Here is a 21,762-nt window from a genome sequence, read left to right as displayed (position 1 = left end):
GGCTAGAATAGACACAAATTCTTTGAAATAATCATGACCTGGGAAAGTGGACAGAGAGTGTCTTCTCATAAAAACAAAACAAAGAACAAAAACCAACCCACAAAAACCTCTGTATGCCCAACTGATGTGGCTCCTTCGGCGGGGTGTTGTCTCATACACGGAAACATTGCAGGCTCGACCCCCAGGAGGGGGCGTGTAGGAGGAAGGTGATTGATGTTTCCCTCTCCTATCGATGTTTCTTTCCCTCTCCCCTCTTCCTCTCCCCTCTTCTTCTCCCCCTCTCCATCTCTTCCCCTCCCTCTCCCTTCCTCTCTCTCTCAAAATCAATAAAAATATTTTGTTAAAAAACCCTCTGGGTGGTAAACGTGGACCCTGAAGAGGCCGTGATGGTAGCTGAATCACACAGCGAGAGAGCCAGCTGGTGGTGGGCAGTGCTGAGAGAGGTCCGCCCGGGGAGCCCCGCACCTCTCTGAGCTCCTGCCCTGCCCTTCGGACATGGGCCCTCCAGGAGCCCTCCGTGTTGTGAAGGGTGAGTTTCGGAAGGGTCTGTGCCAGCAGACCCTCACCCAGGACACAGCATTGCTTGGAGTGGCTCCTCTCTCTGTGAGACACTGCTCCTTCCACAGTTCTCGTTACTGCTTCTCAGTACTTACACCAATCAGGAAGCTTAAAGCAGGTGCTGATGTATCTCTAACACCTGCTGATTTCTGATTGTTTAAGAAAGTCGGTGTGGCCCTGGCCAGGTTGGCTCAGCAGTTAGAGCATCGGACTGCGGTCCAGAGAGACCAGGTTCGGTTCCCGCTAAGGGCACGTACCTCGGTTGCAGTTTGTCCCCGCCTCTGGTTGGGGTCATGCGGGAGGCAGCCACTCGATGTGTCCCTTTCACGTGGATGTTTCTCACTCTATCTGAACAAAAGATGGAGGAATATCCTCCAGTGAGGATAAAAAAGAGAAAGTGGGTGTGGTGTGGTTTGGGGCAGTCAGCAGAGCTGCTGCTAGAATAGCAATAAGGACCCAAAAATAGATGAACACAGATCAGAGTGATGGGCCAGCGGTGGAAACAAAATCTAGACCCTGCAGCCAGACCCTCTATCCCCTGAGACCTTTGCACAAATGGGTCAGGGGAATTGTTTTCTCCTCAGAACTCCGAGACCTTTCTTTCTCCTTAAATTCCGAAGAGAGATCTTGGCTCCTGAAGTGATTTCAGGAGACATGCATACAGCATGTTCTGGGGAAAAGTGTGAAGCTGGCGACGTGTTGTGTCTACTCTTCCTCCTCTCCTGGTTTCTGCTGCTCTATGAGTAAAGGTGTTAAGGGCCGTCCATGCCTGTGGGTGAGACTCCGGCCACCCTCCAAAGCCCCGGGCACTGATCGTCCTGCCGGCACCTGCAGGGCCCGCGCTGCCCTCATTGAACAGGAAGTCCTTCACTCGTCTGCCCTCCTCTGTCCCACTCCTCAGTCTAACCCTCTACCCCAGTAATCAGTTTGTCACCTTCCCTGGACCATGTAGTGAACAGGTCTGATTCTAAGGTTATTTCTGCTCCATCACAACTCAATTCCCCACACTAGGATCTGACCCTCTGCCTCACTGGCACCCCGTACTCCACAACTAGCACCAACTGAACAGCCTCTAACAGCCCACACTAAGCAGAAACTCCTGTCGCCCTCGCCTGGTCTGCTGGGGTGGTGCTCATCACGGGTCGCTACTCCCCATCTGTCATCATGAAGGAGCAATGTTAGACATATTTTTTCTTTATTGATTCTAGAGAGAGAGGAAGGGAAAGGGAGACAAAAACACTGATGAGAGAGAACATCGATTGGCCGCCTCCTGCATGCCCCCCACTGGGGATCGGGCTCACAACCTGGGCATGTGCCCTGACCAGGAATCAAACCGGCGGCCTCTTGGTGCATGGGTCGACGCTCAACCACTGAGCCACACCAGCTGGGCTGTTATATTTTTTTTCCAACAGCTGTTTCAAGGGGGGATCTTCCAGACGTTCACAGATAATAGGGTACACCTCAGGTGGCACCAGGGGAGCTGGGACAAACGGGTCAGGTCGAAGCACAGTGGAAACCATGAGCAGGATGGTCCTCATGCCTGGGGAAGGGGTTGTAGTACTGAACGCAAGCTACCCTGGGCCCCCAAACCAGATTACTTGGTGTGTAGGATTTTTCTTCCTCTCAGCTCCAGAGTCCTCATGGCTTAATAGAAGACCTGAAATAAGGAGATTGACACCTGAAAATCTGGCCCACGTGGCCAAAACGTCCGCCCAACAGTGTGACCCTGAGCAAGTCACTTCTTTCCTCTGGAACTTGCTGCCCTCATCACTGGAATGAAGGGTTAGCAAGAGTAAGCGTTAGAGTTTCTTCAAGTCGGAGCATTCTGTGTCTCTCTGAGGCAAGGTAGCACGACAGATACTGAAGCCACACAGATCAGATTCAGATGCTGATGTTACCTCTTCTTGTTGCTTTAAGCAAGTTACTCAACCTCTTTGAGCCTCAGTTTCCTTATTAACTGTAGGGTGGGATCATGGCAGCAGCTACTGGCAAGTTTCACATGAGGAATAAATAAGATAATGTATATAAAATGCTTAGCAAAAGTAGATTCTCATGTGCTCAATAAAATTAGCTTTTATCATTAATATATGTGTATGTCCCATTTTTATCAAAAACAGCTGCTCCCAGTTTCAGTAGTTTGACTCTCACTTTCTACTTCTCTCCAGCTTGAGGTTTTGAACTCCTCAAGATTTGGACCTCCAGCCTGCCCGGTGTGGCTCAGTGGATTGAGCATTGTCCCGTGGACTGAGAGGTCCCAGTTCGATTCCCAGTCAGGGCACATGCCCAGGTTGTGGGCTCCACCCCCAGTAGGGGGTGTGCAGGAGGCAGCCAATCAATGTTTCTCTCTCTCTAAAAAAAGAAAAAGAAAAAGATTTGGAGCTCCAGCTCCTACTTGGCTGCTGGCTCCTGCTTCCTTACTGAACTCCACCATCTCTGCTTCCTTCCTCAGTGGAGGAGCAGCCAGCACACAGGCTCTTTTCCACCTCAGGGCCTTTGCACAGGCTTTCCCCGCTGCCTGCATTATTCTTTTTTGTTCCCTTAACTAGCTCCTTCTCATAGTTTTGATCTCTGCTTAAATTGTCAGCTCCTCATAGTGGCCTGTCCTGATGACCTGATAGTTATTAAGACTTATCACAGTTTGCATTTATTCTGTTTATCTAGCTACTGTCTTATGTCCATCTCTCACCCTAGAACGTAACCTTCACGTTTCTGTCTCGTGCACATTTATATCCCTAGTATCTAGCAGTGGGACAGCCACAAAGTGACTGCTCAGTAAATATTTGTTGAATGAATAAATTAATTAATATGATATTTATTTATATGGCACAATATTATTTATGCAGCACCTTCAAAATAGGCTCATTTTTAAGTCCTACAAACCTCTGAAAGGGATACAGAGATTGATCGGCCAGAGAGCCTGGCTGTGGTTACCCCACAGGACAATTGCTGCACAGAATAAGCACAAGATGATGGCAATGCGTGGGAAGAGCCCTTAAACCATTGGGGATGGAATGGGATGGAGAGGGAACGTATCAATAAGAGAAGATTTCTTGGAGGAAGAGGGATGTGAGTTGAACTTGAAGTGTGAGAAGTTATTTAAAAATAAAAAGAGAGGTTGTCTAAGCAAAGATGGGATTGGGGTGGGCAAGCATAAAGGTTAGAGGGATGACCCTGGCCAGTTTGGCCCAGTGGTTAGAAGGTCAACCTGCAGAACAAAGAGTCCAAGGGCACATATCTCAGTTGCGGTTCATCCCTGGCCCCAGTTGGTGGCAATTGATCGATGTGTCTCTCTCACATCTCTCTCTCTCTCTCTCTCTCTCTCTCTCTCTCTGAAGATAAATGTAAAAATATCCTTGGGTGAGGATTAAAAAAAAAAGGTGTAGAGGGATGAGAGGGCAAAGTGTAATACAACATTGAAATTAATAAAGAAGTGCTCTGACTGGTTTGGCTCAGCACTTAAGAGCGTTGGCCCGCGGCCCAGAAAGACTCAGGTTCGGTTCCCCCTAAGGGCACGTGCCTAGGTTGCAGTTTGTCCCTGGCCCCAGTTGGGGTCATGTGAGTGGCGGCCAGTCGATGTATCTCTTGCATCGATGTTTCTCTCTCTTCCTCCCTCTCTCCCTCTCTATCTGAAGATGAATGTAAAAGTGTCCTCGGGTGAGGATAAAAAAAATTAATAAAGAAGTTAAGAGAGGCGTGGATAAGGTTGTGTGTTTTAGTGAGGGGGAGAGCACTCTGACAGAGGAGATCAGGGAAGACCCTGGGGAGAAGGTAGCAGTTATATCCAACCCTGTGGACAGACGATAATGAGAGGTTCCCAGAGTGGTTCACGGATGTGGCTGGATGGAAACCAGGGGGACAGTCTAGGCTTCACTGGACAGTCTGGGACCCGGGGAGGGGTTGAGGGAGCAGGCATTGGAAGGAAGGGGCACTGACCCCCTGAGGCTAGCCCTGTGACCCAGAGGGAAGCCCTGGCCTGCAGTTGTGGCTGACGGTGCTCTGCCCTGCTGCCCAGGTCCCAGAATGCCCTTTGGCTTGAGGCACCCGTACCTTAATTTTTGCTTTCTAAACAAATTGAGAATTCTAATGTGTGAAACAGGGTAGGGTAATAATATCAGCTAAAACAGGAGGCAGATTCAAAGATCAACAAGCAGACTGGTCATGTGTGTGGTGTGAATGCACCAGGAGAGGTTTAAAGAATGGAGAGTTTAAGCCTCCTCTCAAGACACTTGAAAGCATTACCAACAACTGTGCCTGATAAAACCACTTTGGGACATGGGGTTCAATAGTGGGCTGCTACATTGTGATCTCTGCTAGGCATGGGAGGCCACCAGGAGTACCGAGGGTCAGTGGTGACACCTATTCAGTGGTTCCTTACCACCCACTGCTGAGCCCCCCCCCCCCACCCCGGACCAGTCTGAGCTGGACCAGCCTTCACAGTTCCCAGCTCAGTGGGCCAAGAGATGACTCTGGGGGCAGCAGATGTGGGCAGGACCTCAGCGCACCCAAAAAGACATCCATGACTTACCCAGACGTTTTAGATAAGGCTGCCAGGCCAGGGGTATGAAAAGAAGCAGTAACTCCGTGGTGATTTCACAGCCAGTCAGAAGCAGAGAGGGACGCCCCGGAAGGCAGCTCTCCAGCGGGCACTGGTTGAGCACAGACCGTTCTACTGGGAGGGCAGCTGCCATGCCTGAAGGGAAAGCCTCCTGAGGCCAAGAGAAGAGAAGCTCCCTTGCAGAGAAAAACAAACACACACACAAACAGAAATGCACCGCAAGGACTGAGCCCCTCCCAAGCCTGTGCTTACAGTAAATAACCCCACTGAGAGAACACAGGGCGATGGAGAGAGACATCTGCTCCCGATTCTGACAGGCTCCTGTAAGGCACAGCTGTTGGTTCTCTTTGCAGACATTGTTCTGACTGTATTTTGTTGTTGTTTTGTCTGATATATTTGTGTGTGACCTGCTATTTATTAATGCCTGTTCTAATCTGATTTAGACAGAGGGAGTCTTCATCATTAAATTCTCACAAACCACACTTCAGAGAGTCTGGGTGTTGTCCTTGGATCACCTGGGGAGGTTCCTGGGCCTCATCCCAGACTGATTTTCATCAGAATATCTGAAAGGGAACCCTCAAATCATCATTTCAAATGTGTCCTACATGATAAGTGAAAGTCACTAAAGATGACAAAACATTGGCATAAAGTCATGACGATGCTTTTTTTGAGATAGTAGGGCTCGCTGAGGGCAAACAGCCCCAGTGACATGTAATGAACAAAAAAACAAATGGTCTAGAACTGAGTACAAAAAATACCTGATCAGTCATCCGGTCATTCAGTATGTTTACGTTCTGGGCCGAGAGCCCCTAAGGGCCCATGAAACAGTTCCCAGCTCAGTTTGAAGGCACTGGAATTTATCACAAGGGGTGAGAGGCTGGCCAAGGGGCCCAGGTGTCAAGCCCCCGATGAGAAGTAGAGGGGCAGGGTGATGGAGCAGTGGCCACATTCCCCCTCTGACGAGGGGCTGGACTGTGGAGGGCCCTCACTCTCCTTTGCCTTTGTCCGAGGATGTGAAGGCCTGCTGCTCCAAGCTTTCCCTTTCTATGTCCCCATCCTTACAATCCACAGTGCAAACACTCAGCCCCTGCAAATGTGATTTGGGCTAATAAATATCTTTTAAAAGGTAAATAGTCGAAGGAGAAAAGGAGGCTTACCTGTTAGTTATGGTCCCGTGTAAACTGCTGTGCTCAGTCGGCTCCACAGTGAGTGCAGAGAGGGAAAGATGTCTGGGGCATGGCGCTTGGGAAAGAGGCAGGCCAGGGGGTCCCTGTGGGGCTCGGGTCACCAAAGAGTAGTGTGCAGACCTTGGTCACTTCTGGAGTCGAGACAGGGCCAAGGGATGGGAGTGCACCCAAAACAACCTCTGACGACATTTCCTTCAGTCACCCCAGAGATCAGCTAGGAAGACTGCTTCCCAGCTCCCACCCAGTCCCTGCCCTGGCACCCACTGAAACCCCAGCACCCTGACCAATGGGACCAAGGCCTCTTCGTTGCTGAATGCAGGAGTTCTGGTCTCAGTTAATGACCTACCTCTCTGCAGCATTTGGCACCTGTTCCTCCTTGACATCCTCCCCTCCCTGATTTCTTTCACTGGACTCCTCTCCTGGTTTCTCTAACCTCTCTGCATTTTCTGCATTTCTTCCCCTCTGACCAACCTCTCTGCATTTCTTCCCCTCTGACCAACCTCTCTGCATTTCTTCCCCTCTAACCATCCTCTCTGCATTTCTTCCCCTCCGACCAACCTCTCTGCATTTCTTCCCCTCTAACCATCCTCTCTGCATTTCTTCCCCTCTGACCAACCTCTCTGCATTTCTTCCCCTCTGACCATCCTCTCTGCATTTCTTCCCCTCTGACCATCCTCTCTGCATTTCTTCCCCTCTGACCAACCTCTCTGCATTTCTTCCCCTCTGACCATCCTCTCTGCATTTCTTCCCCTCTGACCATCCTCTCTGCATTTCTTCCCCTCTGACCATCCTCTCTGCATTTCTTCCCCTCTGACCATCCTCTCTGCATTTCTTCCCCTCTAACCAACCTCTCTGCATTTCTTCCCCTCTGACCAACCTCTCTGCATTTCTTCCCCTCTGACCAACCTCTCTGCATTTCTTCCCCTCTGACCATCCTCTCTGCATTTCTTCCCCTCTGACCAACCTCTCTGCATTTCTTCTCCTCCAACCTCTCTGCATTTCTTCCCCTCTGACCAGCCTCTCTGCATTTCTTCCCCTCCAACCTCTCTGCAGTTTTTCCCTCGGGCTCATCTCTTTTCCTCTCCCATCTCTGAAGCATTGGTATTCGTTCCATCAGTGTTCTATCCCTGACTCAGGTGATTCTTCTCATCTTACTTTCACCGGGTGACCTCACCTCTTCTGTGCACACCCCCTGCCACCGTTCATGGGTGTATCCATTCAGCAAATGCTTCCGAACACCTACTGCATGCCAGGCCCGTGTGACTCCCAGGTCGAGATTTGCAATCCACCTTCTCTTCAGATCTCCAGAGGGTACATCAAATTGCCTTCAGAATTTCATATATAGAGAAAATATTATTTATATTTACATTATTCATAATACAATAAAAAATAACTGTCTTAGGCTGTTTCTTGAGACAGGGCTTCAGGTGCAAATGATTTAGTTAGGGCATTCTCTTCGGGAAAAACTTGTAAGGGAGGAGGGAGTTAGAGAAATGGAGGAGGGAAGAGGAAGGACGGAGCAAGGATGTGGTCTCAGTCTAGACAGAGGCTAACTGGAAGAATGGGGAGGCCCTGAATCCCACTTCAGGGTCCCAGTGCGTTAAGGTAGAGTCTGAGCTTTGGCACCCTGTATGAGAGCGGCCCTGCCCTGGGGTGCGGGTATAACTCCCCCGTGTCTCTTGGAGAACCTGAGCCCTCAGCCAGGGGCAAGCCTCCAGGGATGGTTGCAGGTGCGAGCTGATAGCCGCAACACTGTCGGAGCTGGGGCTGGGCAAAGGAGCCGGGTGGGGCTCCCACAACGAATCCTATAGCAGCGAAGGCTGACATCGTCCAGACCACCTGCCTGGCACTACTTAAGTGCTTTATGTATATAACAAACTTCACTTTGAAATAACCCTGTAATGCAGTTACTGTTACTCATGTTTTACAGTGCAGGAACCGAGGCATAGAGGTTAAAAGCGACTCGCCTGAGGTTTCCCAATAAGTAAATGATGGAGCTGTGATTTAGACCCAGGAAGGGGGGTTCCAGACTGCATCCCTTAGCTGCTGCCTCTGCTTCCTCAGTGTGTGGGTTTGGGCACCAGGCACTGTACCCGCCACTGGGATCCAGCAGTGAACGAACACAAAAACCCTGCCCTCGCGGAGTTTATTTTCTAGTGAGGAAAGATGGACAATAAATGAGTGAGTAAAATATGTGATCCAGATGGTAATGCTAAGAAAAAATAAATCAGGGAGGGAGTGCTAGGTGACGGCTGCAGCCTCAAGTAGGGTGGCCCAAGGACAGCTTCACTTAGGAGGCACTTGAACAAAGATTCGCAGGAGGTGCTGCTTCCTCTGATTCTGCTAGTGCCTCTCCCTCTGGCTGAGCCCAGTACATGCCCCTCTGCACAGCCTGGGGCCGTCTTCCAAACCACCTGACCCTGGGCTTCCCATGTCCTCAGGATTACTCCAGCCCTCCTGCCATCCGCATGTGGGACCTGCTTCCGTCCCTGCCTCTTCTCTGGTGTCCGCGCAAGAGTGCAAATGGGCACCCACGTACCCTATGTCTAAATATTGAAAATTAATATATCAAGCTAACGAACTGTTAAATAAAACACATTCTATCTTTGTCCCTTGACAACTATATCTTCCTAGCAACAGAGGAGGCCAATTTCACATTTAGACTGGTTAGACTCCCGAGTTCCAAGCCAGAACTTGGCAGCACAGGGAGACCGGCCCCAGGCCATGCCCTGCCTCCCTTCTCTGCCCACTGCCCCGCTCTGTCTTCCACGGTGCAGTGAGGGCAGGGGAAAGGGCTCATGCATGCATGTGGACCCAGATCACACATCCAGGTTCTAGTCACACCTCTGCAAATAGCAGCCCTTTGCTACCCCTCAGGCCTAGGGCTGCTCATACCGATGGTGTACTTGCCTTAGAAGAGTAGCCCTGGGGGACAGGTACACATGGGCCCGGGGAGGAGGCTAAGGGCCTCTGAGCAGAGAATTTGAAGGCTTCAGGTACTAGAAGCTTGGTCTACAAGAGGGTAGAAGTACAGCATGGACTCTGTCTGGGCACGTCTCCTTGGCCCCGGGTGGGATGGGAGTGGGAGGGTATGCAAGAGGAGGCTCCGGGCCTGGAACAGGGCTGCCAAAGCACTCAGAGCATCACTCTGCCATCGCTCTCTTCCTTACCCACATGCCTAAACCGGAGTGAACTGAACTTTCTCAATGTGCTGTGCTCCTTAGCTTCTGTGATTCTGTAATCGTGCAGACTGTAGAATTGAGGTCATTCACTTGGACTCCTTGCTGTAGTTTCCCTCGTCTCCTTTGCGCTCCCTAACCTAATCCCCTCATTGCTGACTCTTCACCCCCACCACCAGCGACCAAAACACCACCCATAGTGGCGATGGTGGTGGGATTGACATAATATAATGACCCGAGTGTGGGCTTCACAGTCACCAGTCCTGGTTTTGATTATTTGCTTAGCCACTTGCTAGTCATGTGACGTGGCCTTCAGCAAATTCTGTGCCTCAATTTCATCACCTCTTAAATGGAGATTACTATACCAAGTTTATAAGCTATTGTGAGGATAAAATGCAATACTCTATGTCAAGTGCCCTGACATAGAATAAGCTCTGTTTCTTACTTGAAACCAAACACACAAAGCACCTTGAGAGATCAGGCTGTTTCCCAGAAAGATGCCAATTACATTAGCTCTCAGCCCTGGGCCTCTTTCCCCATCTCCTGAGTTAGTGAAAACTTCCTAGAGAATATTAGTACCTGATTTCTACTTCAGTTGTCAGAAACCTGCTCCTGACAAGCCCACTTAGATGCTGAGGTAGTCACACTCCAGCTCTTGGTAGCAATCCTGACTGTTGTTAAGGATGGAGATTTCTCATGTCAGCACAATTATGGCAACAAGGATGGAGCCTGAGGAGCAGGTACACAAAGAAGTTGGTGGTATCGAAGGGAAGGTAAGACCTACAGTTGCCTTACAGTGCCTGACTGAGGTGGGCATGCAACAGATGTGAGTCAAGCTGAACAAAACTAAGCTCAAAGAAAAAAGCCATTAAATCCCAGTAGAAAAGTGGATAAAAGATCTGCTTATGTAAGTCACAGAAGAAATACTTCCAGGACAGTAAGCTCTACCTAGTAATGAGAGAAATGCAAATTTAAATGTAATGCAATGTTTTTCCTAGAAAATGAGCAAAGATTTCAGTGCTGGTAAGGATGTAGTAAGCGGGTGGGGGGACCCTCATGCACTGCTGGTAGATATGTCAGTTGATATGTCTTTCTGCAAAGCAGTAATGAGAATGATTAAATAAGTTATGTTATAGATATAAGATGGATCGACTATGTGTCATTAAATGTAACAGTTTCAAAGAAATTTTAAACATGAGAAAAAAACTATGTTACAATGAAAAGTAGAACACTGTATGGTATGAAAATTACATGCATAAAGAAGACTGGAGGGAAATGGGACAGGGTATTATAAATTCCTACCATTAGCATCTCTTATATAGATCTTTGAACTTTTCTATAATTGGCAGGTGTTTCTCTTATAATGGGAAGGACATTCTGTAATGTAAGAAAATGACACATTGCTTTCATACAATAGGTCAGACAAAATTATTTATGGATCACTCTGGTCACTTGTTGACTCAGACTTGGAAGAAACAAAAGACTCAGCCTTCTTCCCATGCTGAGTCTAGTCCTTTGTATCAGCAAGAAGGAATGGAGCCTCCTGCATGGGCAGCTCCCCATTCAACCGGGAGGCCTAAGTAAGCTACCTTATGCTTGAGATATTCACATAGCCATAGGAGCTGTGGTCTCTTCACCAGGCTGCAACATTCTCATCACTGCTGAGATCTGAGAGTGAAGCCTGAAAAGAGATTTTGTTTCCATTTGTGGCTTAATTCTTCCAACTGTGGCCTTACCTCCAAGAGCTGTAAGCAATTGGTCTGTGGTGGTGCCGTCTGTGGGTCATACAACACACACAGTGGTTTAAGCAAGTACAATCTGGGGAATTGGAAATTAAGTGAGAGACCCTAAGGAAATACTATACTAGTGTTTATATAAAAATGTGAATTAACCAAGGTATATTTTGAGTTATAAAATACATGGATAGGTTAAATAAGCCAACAAAAGGAGAAGACCCCCCTAACTACCAAAACATAAACTTTCTTCCAAACTGAGATGCTGTAATTATTTTAACCTTTTTTTTTTTTTCCTTTTGATTCTTAGGAGTTATAAAGTCCAAGTGTTTAAATGAACGTTATAACTACTTAATTAGTTATATAGCAATATCTTGATTCACTTACCCTGCTTATATTTTGGTTTTCAAAATGGTCACTGTCACTTCATTTGGCCTTGATTTTACGAGTAGCTTCCCCTCTCTTAATTACTGAAATATGCCTTTTAATTCCCTGACTCATTATGGAAGCACATGAGACAATAGACTGACTGGATCTTCCTTTCTCATCAGTCCCACATTTGGCCGTCTATGAGTAATCAGCATGACTCAACAACCTGATTTTTGATAAGTTGACAAACATTTCGAACTACAATACACCTTAAATATACAGTGGTGGCAAATATGTATTTGTAGTACTTTGTGTATCATCTCTTATCAATTGATAGAACCAGCCTAGAACCTTTTACTGAAAAAGATTCTTTGGCCCAGTTTGGGTAAAGTGCACCAGTGATTGCCATTGATGTGGGCATGGGGAAGGGAGGCCTCATGCCCAGGACTTTCCATCTCAGATGTGAGGGCGACAGGGTCCCTGTCTGTAGGGAGCTTGTATTCAAATGGGGAAAACATGATTCCTCCCAGGAGCTAGAGAGACAAAAACAAAATATAATAATAATAATAATAATAATAATAATTGTGAATGCCTAAACAGAAAACACCCCAAAAAGTGCAAATGACTATAGGGAAGGCTGAGCCATTTGCTAAGTGCTAGGAGAAGGTAGAATGCCCTCAGTCAGATGGGGTTAGTCTAGAAGGGTTTTCTCAGCAGTGCGTTTTGAATTAGACTGGAAGACAGCCAGGAGACTGCTGGTAGGGTGGTCCAGATGAAAAGGAATGCAGATTTCCAGATGCTTTCTGTGTACTTCAAAGTCTCAGCTGCCCAGAGTGACCATGCCCAACCTCTGACCTCCCTGCAGTGAGGACGTGTGCAAACGTGGCTTCACCGTCATCATCGACATGCGGGGCTCCAAGTGGGACCTCATTAAGCCCCTCCTCAAGACGCTGCAGGAAGCCTTTCCAGCGGAGATCCATGTGGCCCTCATCATTAAACCCGACAACTTCTGGCAGAAACAGAAGACCAACTTTGGCAGCTCCAAATTCATCTTTGAGGTGAGCCAGACTGCTCTCTCAGCGCCCCCTTTCCCTTCCGCCACGCGCAGATTTCTCGTGTGCTGCTTCATCTACCCCGCTACGTGTGTGTCTGCAGCTGGTATTTCGGGATGCTTTGGCCTCTGTGGCCTCACCAGTTAGTATCTGGGGAGGAATAAGGGGATCAAGAGATTGTCCTAAATGTACAGTCAGTAGGCAATTCTGTGTGCTACTGGTGAGTGTGTAATTAGGACAGTTGTTTCTGGGGGCAACTTTGTAATTTGGGTCAAATGCCTTGACAAGAGTTTGTATCTGTTGATCTGCTAATTCTTCTCGGAAAATATTTTTACTACAAAAACTAAACAAAGCCTCTTGAAAACTTAATTATAATTATAAACCAATAAAGGCCTATAAGGATGCTCATTCATCATAGTGTATTTTGCAATAATATACATGCATACATGCACAAACATATGTAGCTTGTATCCTTATTGTCCATTAATTTTGGTGATATTAATACACAAATATTATGAAGCCATTAAAAATGATATTTAGTTATACATCAGCTATATCTCAATAAAAATCATATTTAGAAAAATAGTGTCTTTGAAAAATGCTCAAGATATATTGTTTGAAAAAGGCAGGTTATAAAATAGTATGGGCAATATAATCTGAAATTTGTTTTTTAAGTGCATGAAAAGACTGAGAGACACATGAAAATGTTAGTAGATTAGTAGAGGTGGCTGGATTAAAAGTGATTTTTATTTTCTTCATATTTTTCTATTTTCTTTTCTATTCAGGGAGAACATGTTCTTTTCTTTTTTAGCTAGATTTTCCCAGACAGCGTATGTGTCCCCTGAGAATTTTTAATGGTGACACATCAGATTAAATCAATGATTTAGGAACCTTTGTTTCAGCCAAATTCAAGCTGTCTGCCTTTCTCGGAACTCTAGCCCTCACCTGCAAGGGCCGAGCCCTGTGTCCGTGTCCGTGTCCGTGTCCGTGTCCGTGTCCGTGTCCGTGTCCGTGTCCATGTCGGAAAGGCCGAGCTGCTCCTAAACGTGTGGCCACTTTCCATTCCTGGCCCCTGTCCACCCAGGCTCAGGAGCGCCTGTGTGTGGTCCCCGTAGTCTGTGACTGAGCACAACCACCTGAGCGAAGCAATTCTCACTCTGTTTAAATAACACAAAGAATTGGACTTGGTATAAAAACAGTTAGTGCTCATATCCTCCCAGCACCCCTACCCAACCTGAGGAGTCCTCTATTTTTGTAGTTTGGGTTTGTTTAGACAGAGGCAGTGATGATGAGCCCATATATTTTTAACCTGAAAAGATTGAAAGTAATCTTTTCAACAAATCCTGAAACTTTGTTTCAGCACAGCTGCCCAGCCCTTTCTGCCTCCCTTCACCCCAAGTGGAGCAAGCTTGCCTCTGCCTCCTAAATCAGAAGCGCAGGAGAGCGAGCTGGGGCCGCCCGCTCAGAAGAGCAGCCTACTGAAGCCAGTGAATACCTCCTGCAGACTGAGAGCACAGGCTTGTTCAAGCGCAGATACTTAATGAACGAGGAGTGAATGCAATCATAGGAGACTTCCTGGACGTGGTAAACTTGGAGCCAGATTTGAAGGGGAAAGTGCTCTAGAACAGGGCTGCTCAAAGTCGAACGCACAGAGTCCCCTGCGGCACTCGTGCGATGCAGATTCTGATTCAGCAGGTCTGAGAGAGCTCCGAGAGGCTGCTTTTCAACAGTTCCCAGGTGGTTTCAATGCTGCTGGCCTGAGGGCCACACTTTGATTAGCAGAGGTTTGTATCCCTGACTGCACCTTAGAAACACTTGGGGAGGTTTTGAAAGTACCCATGCCCACGCTCCAGTCCAGGCCAACAAAATCAGAGAAAGGTACCTGCCACCAGGGTGAGCCTCAGTGTGAGGCTGAGGTCTGTCCAGCCAGAGGCAGGAAGCTACACTCAGATCCCGGCAGCCCAAAGTTGACCCACATTGTTTAATGCAACCGTGATGATGTCCTGGGTCATGGACCTGGGTGGGTTCTCAAGCTATGGAGAACTAGACCCCCAGGCACTTCTGCTGCTCCTGCCTCTAGCATCTGAAGCCCTGCTGAGGTGCACTCAGGGGTGGAGAGAAGGAAGATGAAGGCAGCTGAGCCTTAAAGGCAGCCTTTTCCTGGAGAGGCTTTTTGAGCTAGTCAGCCAGTCTGTTGAAACTGCTTACCCTGGCTGATTGGTAGCTAGTACCCAGAAGGCTGTGGTCATTATTATGTGGACTTACCTTGGCCTTTCCCCTTGACTTTCTCTCCTCCTGCCTTTTTTTTTTTTTCTTTCTCATCCGAGGACATTTTTCTATATTTTGTTCAGATAGAGTGGGAAGGAGAGAGAGAGAGGGAGATAGAAACATCAATGTGAAAGGGACACATCGAATGGTTGCCACCTGCATGACCCAACCAGGGCCAGGGACAAACTGCAACCGAGGTATGTGCCCTTAGCAGGAACCGAATCCGAGTCTCTCTGGACCGCAGGTCGACACTCTAATCACTGAGCCAAATTGTCCAGGGCTCCTCCTGCCTTTTGCTGCCCTGGTCTTCCCCTCACTCCCCACACTTCACTGAGTCTCCCTCTGTGTGTCTGCCCTCTAGACGAGTATGGTGTCCGTGGAGGGCCTCACAAAGCTGGTCGACCCATCCCAGCTGACCGAGGAGTTTGACGGCTCCCTGGACTACAACCACGAGGAGTGGATCGAGCTGCGGCTCTCCCTGGAGGAGTTCTTCAACAGTGCCGTGCACCTGCTGTCGCGCCTGGAGGACCTGCAGGAGATGTTGGCCCGGAAGGAGTTCCCTGTGGACGTGGAGGGCTCTCGGCGGCTCATTGACGAGCACACGCAGCTCAAGAAGAAGGTGCTGAAGGCCCCTGTGGAGGAGCTGGACCGGGAGGGGCAGCGGCTGCTGCAGTGCATCCGCTGCAGCGATGGCTTCTCAGGGCGCAACTGCATCCCCGGCAGCGCCGACTTCCAGAGCCTGGTACCCAAGATCACCAGCCTCCTGGACAAGCTGCACTCCACCCGGCAGCACCTGCACCAGATGTGGCACGTGCGCAAGCTCAAGCTGGACCAGTGCTTCCAGCTTCGGCTCTTCGAGCAGGATGCAGAGAAGGTAGGCGGGGAGCCCACCCACCTGGGTCTGGGGTTTGCGGGGAGCACTGCTTCTTTGGGAAACTAGTTGCGACTGCTAGTCCAGCTTTCTGATTAATGACACTGCTTTTGTGGAGGGTTTTAAAATGTGCTTGCTGGTTTTAGCTGGTACATTTATTTCAGTCTTATATTTGGCCATTGATCACTGACTTTTTAAAGCTCTCCTTATACAGTGTTTATTATGTGCCAGGCACTATTCTAAGCACCAAGTGTAAATGAACTCATTTTAATCCTCTGAAGTCCTATAGATGTATTACCCTTATCCCATTTTACAGATGAAGAAACTGAGAGGCTAAATAACCTGGCCAAACAAGGAAGTGCAGTGAGGCTGCGGAGTGCATGCTTTACCCCAGTGCAGGGCACTGCCCCCTCAGGACGCAGTGAATGAGTCAAGCCGGCAGAGCACCAAACATGACAATACTGTGACCGGCCACAGTAACGTGACTTGTTGATTATTGCCGGGCAGTGTGCTCGACTACTGACTAAGCATTTCACATGCAGAGTTAATCTGCACAGCCTTCCCAGTCTTCTGACGTGCGTTGGTGTCTCTGCTGGAGTGCAGGGCAATTGAGTGCTCTGTGATCTCGGGGCTACAACAGCAGACTTGTCGTGTGAACCCAGCTTTGTTTCAGTTTGAAGTTCAGGGCTCTTTTACCATCCCACTTCTTTCTGAAGGTGTTCCCTCAGCAGCTCAGCACTTAAGTAAGGCCCCATTTTTCCAGCAGTAATTTCCACAGCGCTCCTCTTATCAGGGGAGATATGAGAAAGCGAAAAAGAAAAGCATTTAGTGCCTCTTTGCTGAGGACACAGAGGTATCTTCTCTAGGTTCTCTTCTAGCTAAAGAAGAGAGTTGGCTACTCCGTGAGCTTCAGGGGGGTGAAATGGGCTCTACTCCTATCAGCTTTCTGGAAATGACATATTTAAATCCTGTCAGCTTTCTGGAAATAACTTCTATTTAAACACACAATACGACTCTCTGTCTCTCAGTAACCTGTGAATCTTACATACAGTGTCTAATATAATAGTTTTGTGTCTTTTCAGAGCTCATATTGAAAATGTCTCTCGATATTTTAAAGTGATGAAATGAGGATGTAGAACTTCATACTGATGATCCCAATTTCGGGGCACGTGGCAGGGTAGGTGTGCCCTGGAGAGAGCTCACCAGTGTACGCGGTTCTGATGTCCAGGGCCCAGGCTTATGGCTCATTCTGATTTCTCTATGCATTTTATATGTTTTCCAATTTATACTCAGAAGAAAATAAATACATGTAATTTTTAAAGCATGCATAGCCCCTTCCTACAACAGAACTTTTGAGCATCATTTAAGCCAAAGAACATGTAAAGGGGTTTCTTGCCTGTCCTTAAGAGTTGCGGGTTTTCCTTGAACTTCCTGAAGGCTGTTTACCCAGTGACCTGGTAGCCTGGGTCTGACCCTGGCCTGCTCTGGGAAGGGCCACTTGGACAGCATAATCCTGTCACTGTTCATCAAGTGATGAGACACCCGGCTCTGGGAAGCCAGTAGCTGGTACTTTGGCTCCTGTGACCAGTGTTAGAAAAGTCTGGAATAGCTCCTTTCTACTTGGGGTCTCTTCTCTGGGGCAGGGAATCTGCTTTGCAGCCTGGCCTAGGTGACCATGTCAGTGATCCAGGGGCGGGGGAGGAGGGGACTCAGGTCTGCCGAGATGTATTTTAGAGCCTGAGGCACTTCACAGCATCCTGGAAGCTCAAGGACAGGACAGGGGAGGACTCCCTGAGGCACAGATGGCGCCTCTCTCACCAAACGGCAGCGTACCTTCAGCACCAGAAGGCCCCAGTAGGGAAGGCTGACCGTGGAGTCAGACGAGTGCTAGGGAGCCAAGCAGTCATTGCTGCCACACACGCGTCCTGTCAGTTTCTGCTCACAGGTCACACAGCGCATTGTTATTCCTCTCCTGGTTGAGGAAGTGGAGGCCCAGAGAGACGAAGTGGCCTGCCCGAGAGCACACTGCCAACTAGAGCCAGCATTTTGTCTGTCTCCAAAGCCCACCCAAGTTCTTATCCAATGACCGTGCTGTCCTCTGCTTCATACTGAGCACTGCTTGTTAGTCCCCGAGTCCCCCGGCCCAGGCTCTGATGGCTCCAGGGAAAGTCTCAGATCCCATCTCCTGATGCTCCCTCGACAGCAGGGGCTCAGCCATCCTGCGCTGTGGAAGCCTAGGGACCCCTTCTCAGAATAAGATTTATAGTTTACAAGTTTAAAAAATAACTAACATATGTGCTTCCTTAGGCACATGTTACATAACAAACTCGACTTGACATCTCTCAACTACCATGATTCTGAAGTAGCAACGAGCACACGTGCTATCTGAGGGCAGCCAACCCTGATGTGCTATGAAAATGTGTATGTTTCTATTGCTGTCAGAGGTACAGGGATTGCGAACGGGAATGTCGTTCATTGCTACATTCATAATGGAAGAGAATGCTGTATTTCAGTTAGAGGTTAGGGAAAATAAAGGCATGTTTTTCCCCCATCCAAGTAGATGACCCCTGAATCCAATATGCTAAGTTTAGGTTCTATATACCATGGTGTGCTCAGCCTTAAAAAGAAGTGTGAGCCCTGGCCGGTTTGGCTCAGCGGTTAGAGCATCGGCCTGCGGTCCGGAGAGACCCGGGTTCGGTTCCCGCTAAGGGCACGTACCTCGGTTGCAGTTTGTCCCCGGCCCTGGTTGGGTCATGCGGGTGGCAGCCACTCGATGTGTCCCTTTCACGTCGATGTCTCTCTCTCTCTCTCTATCTTCCTCTCCCTCCCACTCTATCTGTACAAAAAATGGAAAAGTGTCCTCGGGTGAGGATAAAAAAAAAAAAAAAGAAGTGTGAGTGTGTGTGTGTGAGTGTGTGTGTGTGGGGGGGGCGGAGAGAGAATATCAAAAACAAAACAAGCAGTAAAAGGATAATTTTGATATTGAATCAGTGGTGAAATGCCGCTCAGGCTTGACCCAGCTGCCTCAGAAAATGTGCAGGGTGTGGGGAAGGGGAGGAAAACAGTCCTTTTAAGTGGCTTCGAGATTAATTTAAAATATCTGTGCAGAACTAAGTGCCTCGGCCCTCGACTTATTTGGTGTTTCTGAAAGGGGGTGAGGAGGGTGGCGGTTTGGGTGGGGGCCGTGCGGACGCGATCCCCGTCTAAACAAGGCGTGAGGAAATAGTTACTGCGTGAGCCATGAGCCTCCCCTCTGGTGGGAGGCTCGTCGGAGGCTGATTCCAGATCTGGGAAGCTTTTGGCAACCGGAGGAGTCTGGTGCTCACCCAGCTTCTATTTTGGTTAAGGGGTGGATGCAGTCTCCCCTCTGGCCCTGTGGGGTGGCAGCTTGTTTCCCAGGGCTAAAGAGTAGGTGGTGCGCCCATTTACCAGCTGGCTTTGGAGAGTGAAGCCACCTCTCATCACCTTCCCCTGACCTCTGTGATGACTCCCTGCATTCCTCATCTTGGGGGTGGTGGAGAGGGTGTCATTGTCTCTCCCAGTGAAGCATTGCGGGAGGAGGGCTCTGTTTCACAGATAATTCATAAAGCAGGGTTCCCGTTTATTTCATAAACTTCTGTTGAGCAGCTGTCATGAGCCCCAAACAAGGCACTTGGATAAGGACCAGTAGGCCAGAATTTTTGCCCTGGAGCCATAAGCTGTCATAAACTCCTACTTATTATCATTTATGTCTGCTGTGTGCACCCCGCTGTCCTAGGCACAGGCTCTGTGATTGGGGAGTTTGGGGAGAATAGGGTATATTGCAGCTCAGGAATGACAGGAATGCCTTACTGAGCAATTTGCGGGAGAGCTATGTAATTCAGAGGTAATGCAAGTAGCACTCGATGCGTCTTGCTGGAAGATGAACACCACTGCCTCGGCCCTTGCCCTCGGTCTGTGACTAATGGGCCTGTCCTCCACTGTGTTCACAGAACACAGGCCGGGCTGCTCCTCATTAGCAGGCGCAGATTACGGCTCTCTTTGCAGCCTGGTTGCACAGCCAGCCCCTCAGCTGCGGTGGAACCTGTGTGATGAAGGTGTCTGCCCTGTAATCACATCCCATTCCCAGAGAGAAGGGAGGCCTCTTTCCCATTAGGGGCCGTTTGTGGTATCAAGGCCCATTAAGTACACTCGTTGTAGATGTCCCCTTGGAAAATGGAAGGGTGAGTGCTACTCAGGGGTGGATCCTCCTTAGGCCCCTCCCCTTTCCTGGGTGCCTAGGACAGCTTAGAACAGTACAACTGGAAGAGACCCTGATATAGAAAAGTCTACCCTCCATGCACTGTAGGGAACCCAGCCTTGTCATCCTGATGACAGCCATGTGACCTCACTATGCCCATCTGTGTGCTGATGCCAGTGATAAGTATCAGAAGATGCTGCCCTGGCTGGTTTGGCTCAGCAGTCAGAGCGTCGGCCTGCGGACCAGAGAGTCCCGGTTCAGTTCCCGCTAAGGGCATGTAACTCGGTTGCAGTTTGTCCCCGGCCCCAGTTGGGGTTGTGTGGGTGGCAATCACTCGATTTGTCTCTCTCACATCGATGTTTCTCTCTCTCTCTTCCTCTCTCCCTCCCACTCTATCTGATGAGAAATGCAAAAAAAAAAAAAAAAAAAAGAAGATGCTGAAGCTGCCGTACCACTTGCCTTCTGATCTGGGGAAGGCCGGCAGCGTCCAGGCTTTATCGGGGAGGAGAAAGGCTTAGAAGGGCTCCAGTTCACAACCAGACTTAACTGATGGAGAAACCTTTGTCTACTTTGCTTCTGAATAAAAAAGATGATATTGGTGTCTACCCAGAAGACAAGCTCTAGGCTTGCCCAAAGCCGGTCCAGAAACAAGCATGGTCCCACTTCCTGTGGGAGAATCCCCGAAAGCATGGGCAAAGCTACCCAGAGGGGCTTCCAGGACTGGGAGTGTACTTACTATTGGTTGATACAGCACGCTGTGTTTGTTTCATGTGCAGTCCTGTATTTGGGCAGGTCCACAAGACCTTTATCACCATGCTGGGGAGGGTATTTAGGTGCCCACCCCCTCTCTGACCAAGGCATCTGCCCAGATGAGGACCTCTCATTTGCTTAGGGGAGACGGGCCTCACCACACTGCCTATGGGAAGGCTCCCTTTGAAGAACCTAATTTTATCCTCACCCGAGGACTTTTTTTTTGCATTTATCTTCAGATGGAGCGGGAGAGGGAGGAAGAGAGAGAAACATCGACATGAGAGAGATATATTGACTGGTTGCCACCCACATGACCCCAACCAGGGCCGGGGACAAACTGCAACCAAGGTAAGTGGTCTTAGCGGGAACCGGACCCGGGACTCTCTGGTCCATGGGCCACCACTCTAACCACTGAGCCAAAGCGGCTAGGGCGAACCTAATTTTAAATGCCTTCCTGCATATTCATACTTGTATGAAATTCTGTTCCCCTGTGGGTGCCATGTTCATGCTGAAATGGAGCTGTGTGAGTGGGGGTTCGCAGCTGTCCTGGGGTGTCACTTACCAGTTGGGAGACCTTAGGTACATTTTGACCTGTGACCTCCAATTATATTCCCCAAAACACACAGATGAAGAATTTGGGCTATCTCAGCGACTTTTAGCTTTTCTTCTGCCCCCACACGTGCTCTTCTCACCTGTAGTACTCTCTCTTCGTGACATCTTCCACGGGAGAAGTGGGGTGGCAGGGTGTGTGTGTGATCATTAGTGGTGACAGCGGCCATGGTGGTAGAGAATACTCTTGGAAGGGGACAGATCAGCATCTCCAGGGCACTTTGATAAAGGCCCCCACCCACCCCAAATGTGCCTGCCGTTCCTCCTCCTTGGAGACTTGCTGCACTAAAGGGTACCTAAGCCCCTTTATAGGGCAACGATTCTAAAACAGTTTTTGCCTTTTTGCCGCTCATTCTCTCTGTACATCTAGAGGAGGTTCTTTTCTCTCAGGATTGTCACCTTGGTGATGTTG

General features: G+C 48.9%; 1 protein-coding gene across 3 annotated transcripts in view; it reads left to right on the top strand.

Moving 5' to 3' along the window:
• Nucleotides 1–21,762, top strand: part of KALRN (kalirin RhoGEF kinase) — a 593,373-nt gene that overhangs the window by 150,279 nt on the left and 421,332 nt on the right. For all 3 annotated transcript variants that reach the window (XM_036242841.1, XM_036242843.1, XM_036242842.1), the window contains exons 4-5: nt 12,447–12,639; nt 15,263–15,775. In XM_036242841.1, coding sequence (XP_036098734.1) covers nt 12,447–12,639; nt 15,263–15,775 — 706 coding nt within the window. The remainder of the gene's footprint in view (nt 1–12,446; nt 12,640–15,262; nt 15,776–21,762) is intronic.

Source organism: Molossus molossus, unplaced genomic scaffold, assembly GCF_014108415.1.
Source record: "Molossus molossus isolate mMolMol1 unplaced genomic scaffold, mMolMol1.p scaffold_m16_p_5, whole genome shotgun sequence".
Lineage (NCBI taxonomy): Eukaryota > Metazoa > Chordata > Mammalia > Chiroptera > Molossidae > Molossus > Molossus molossus.
The sequence above is the reverse complement of the archived record's forward strand: the minus strand, read 5'-3'. Positions and strand labels throughout refer to the sequence as shown.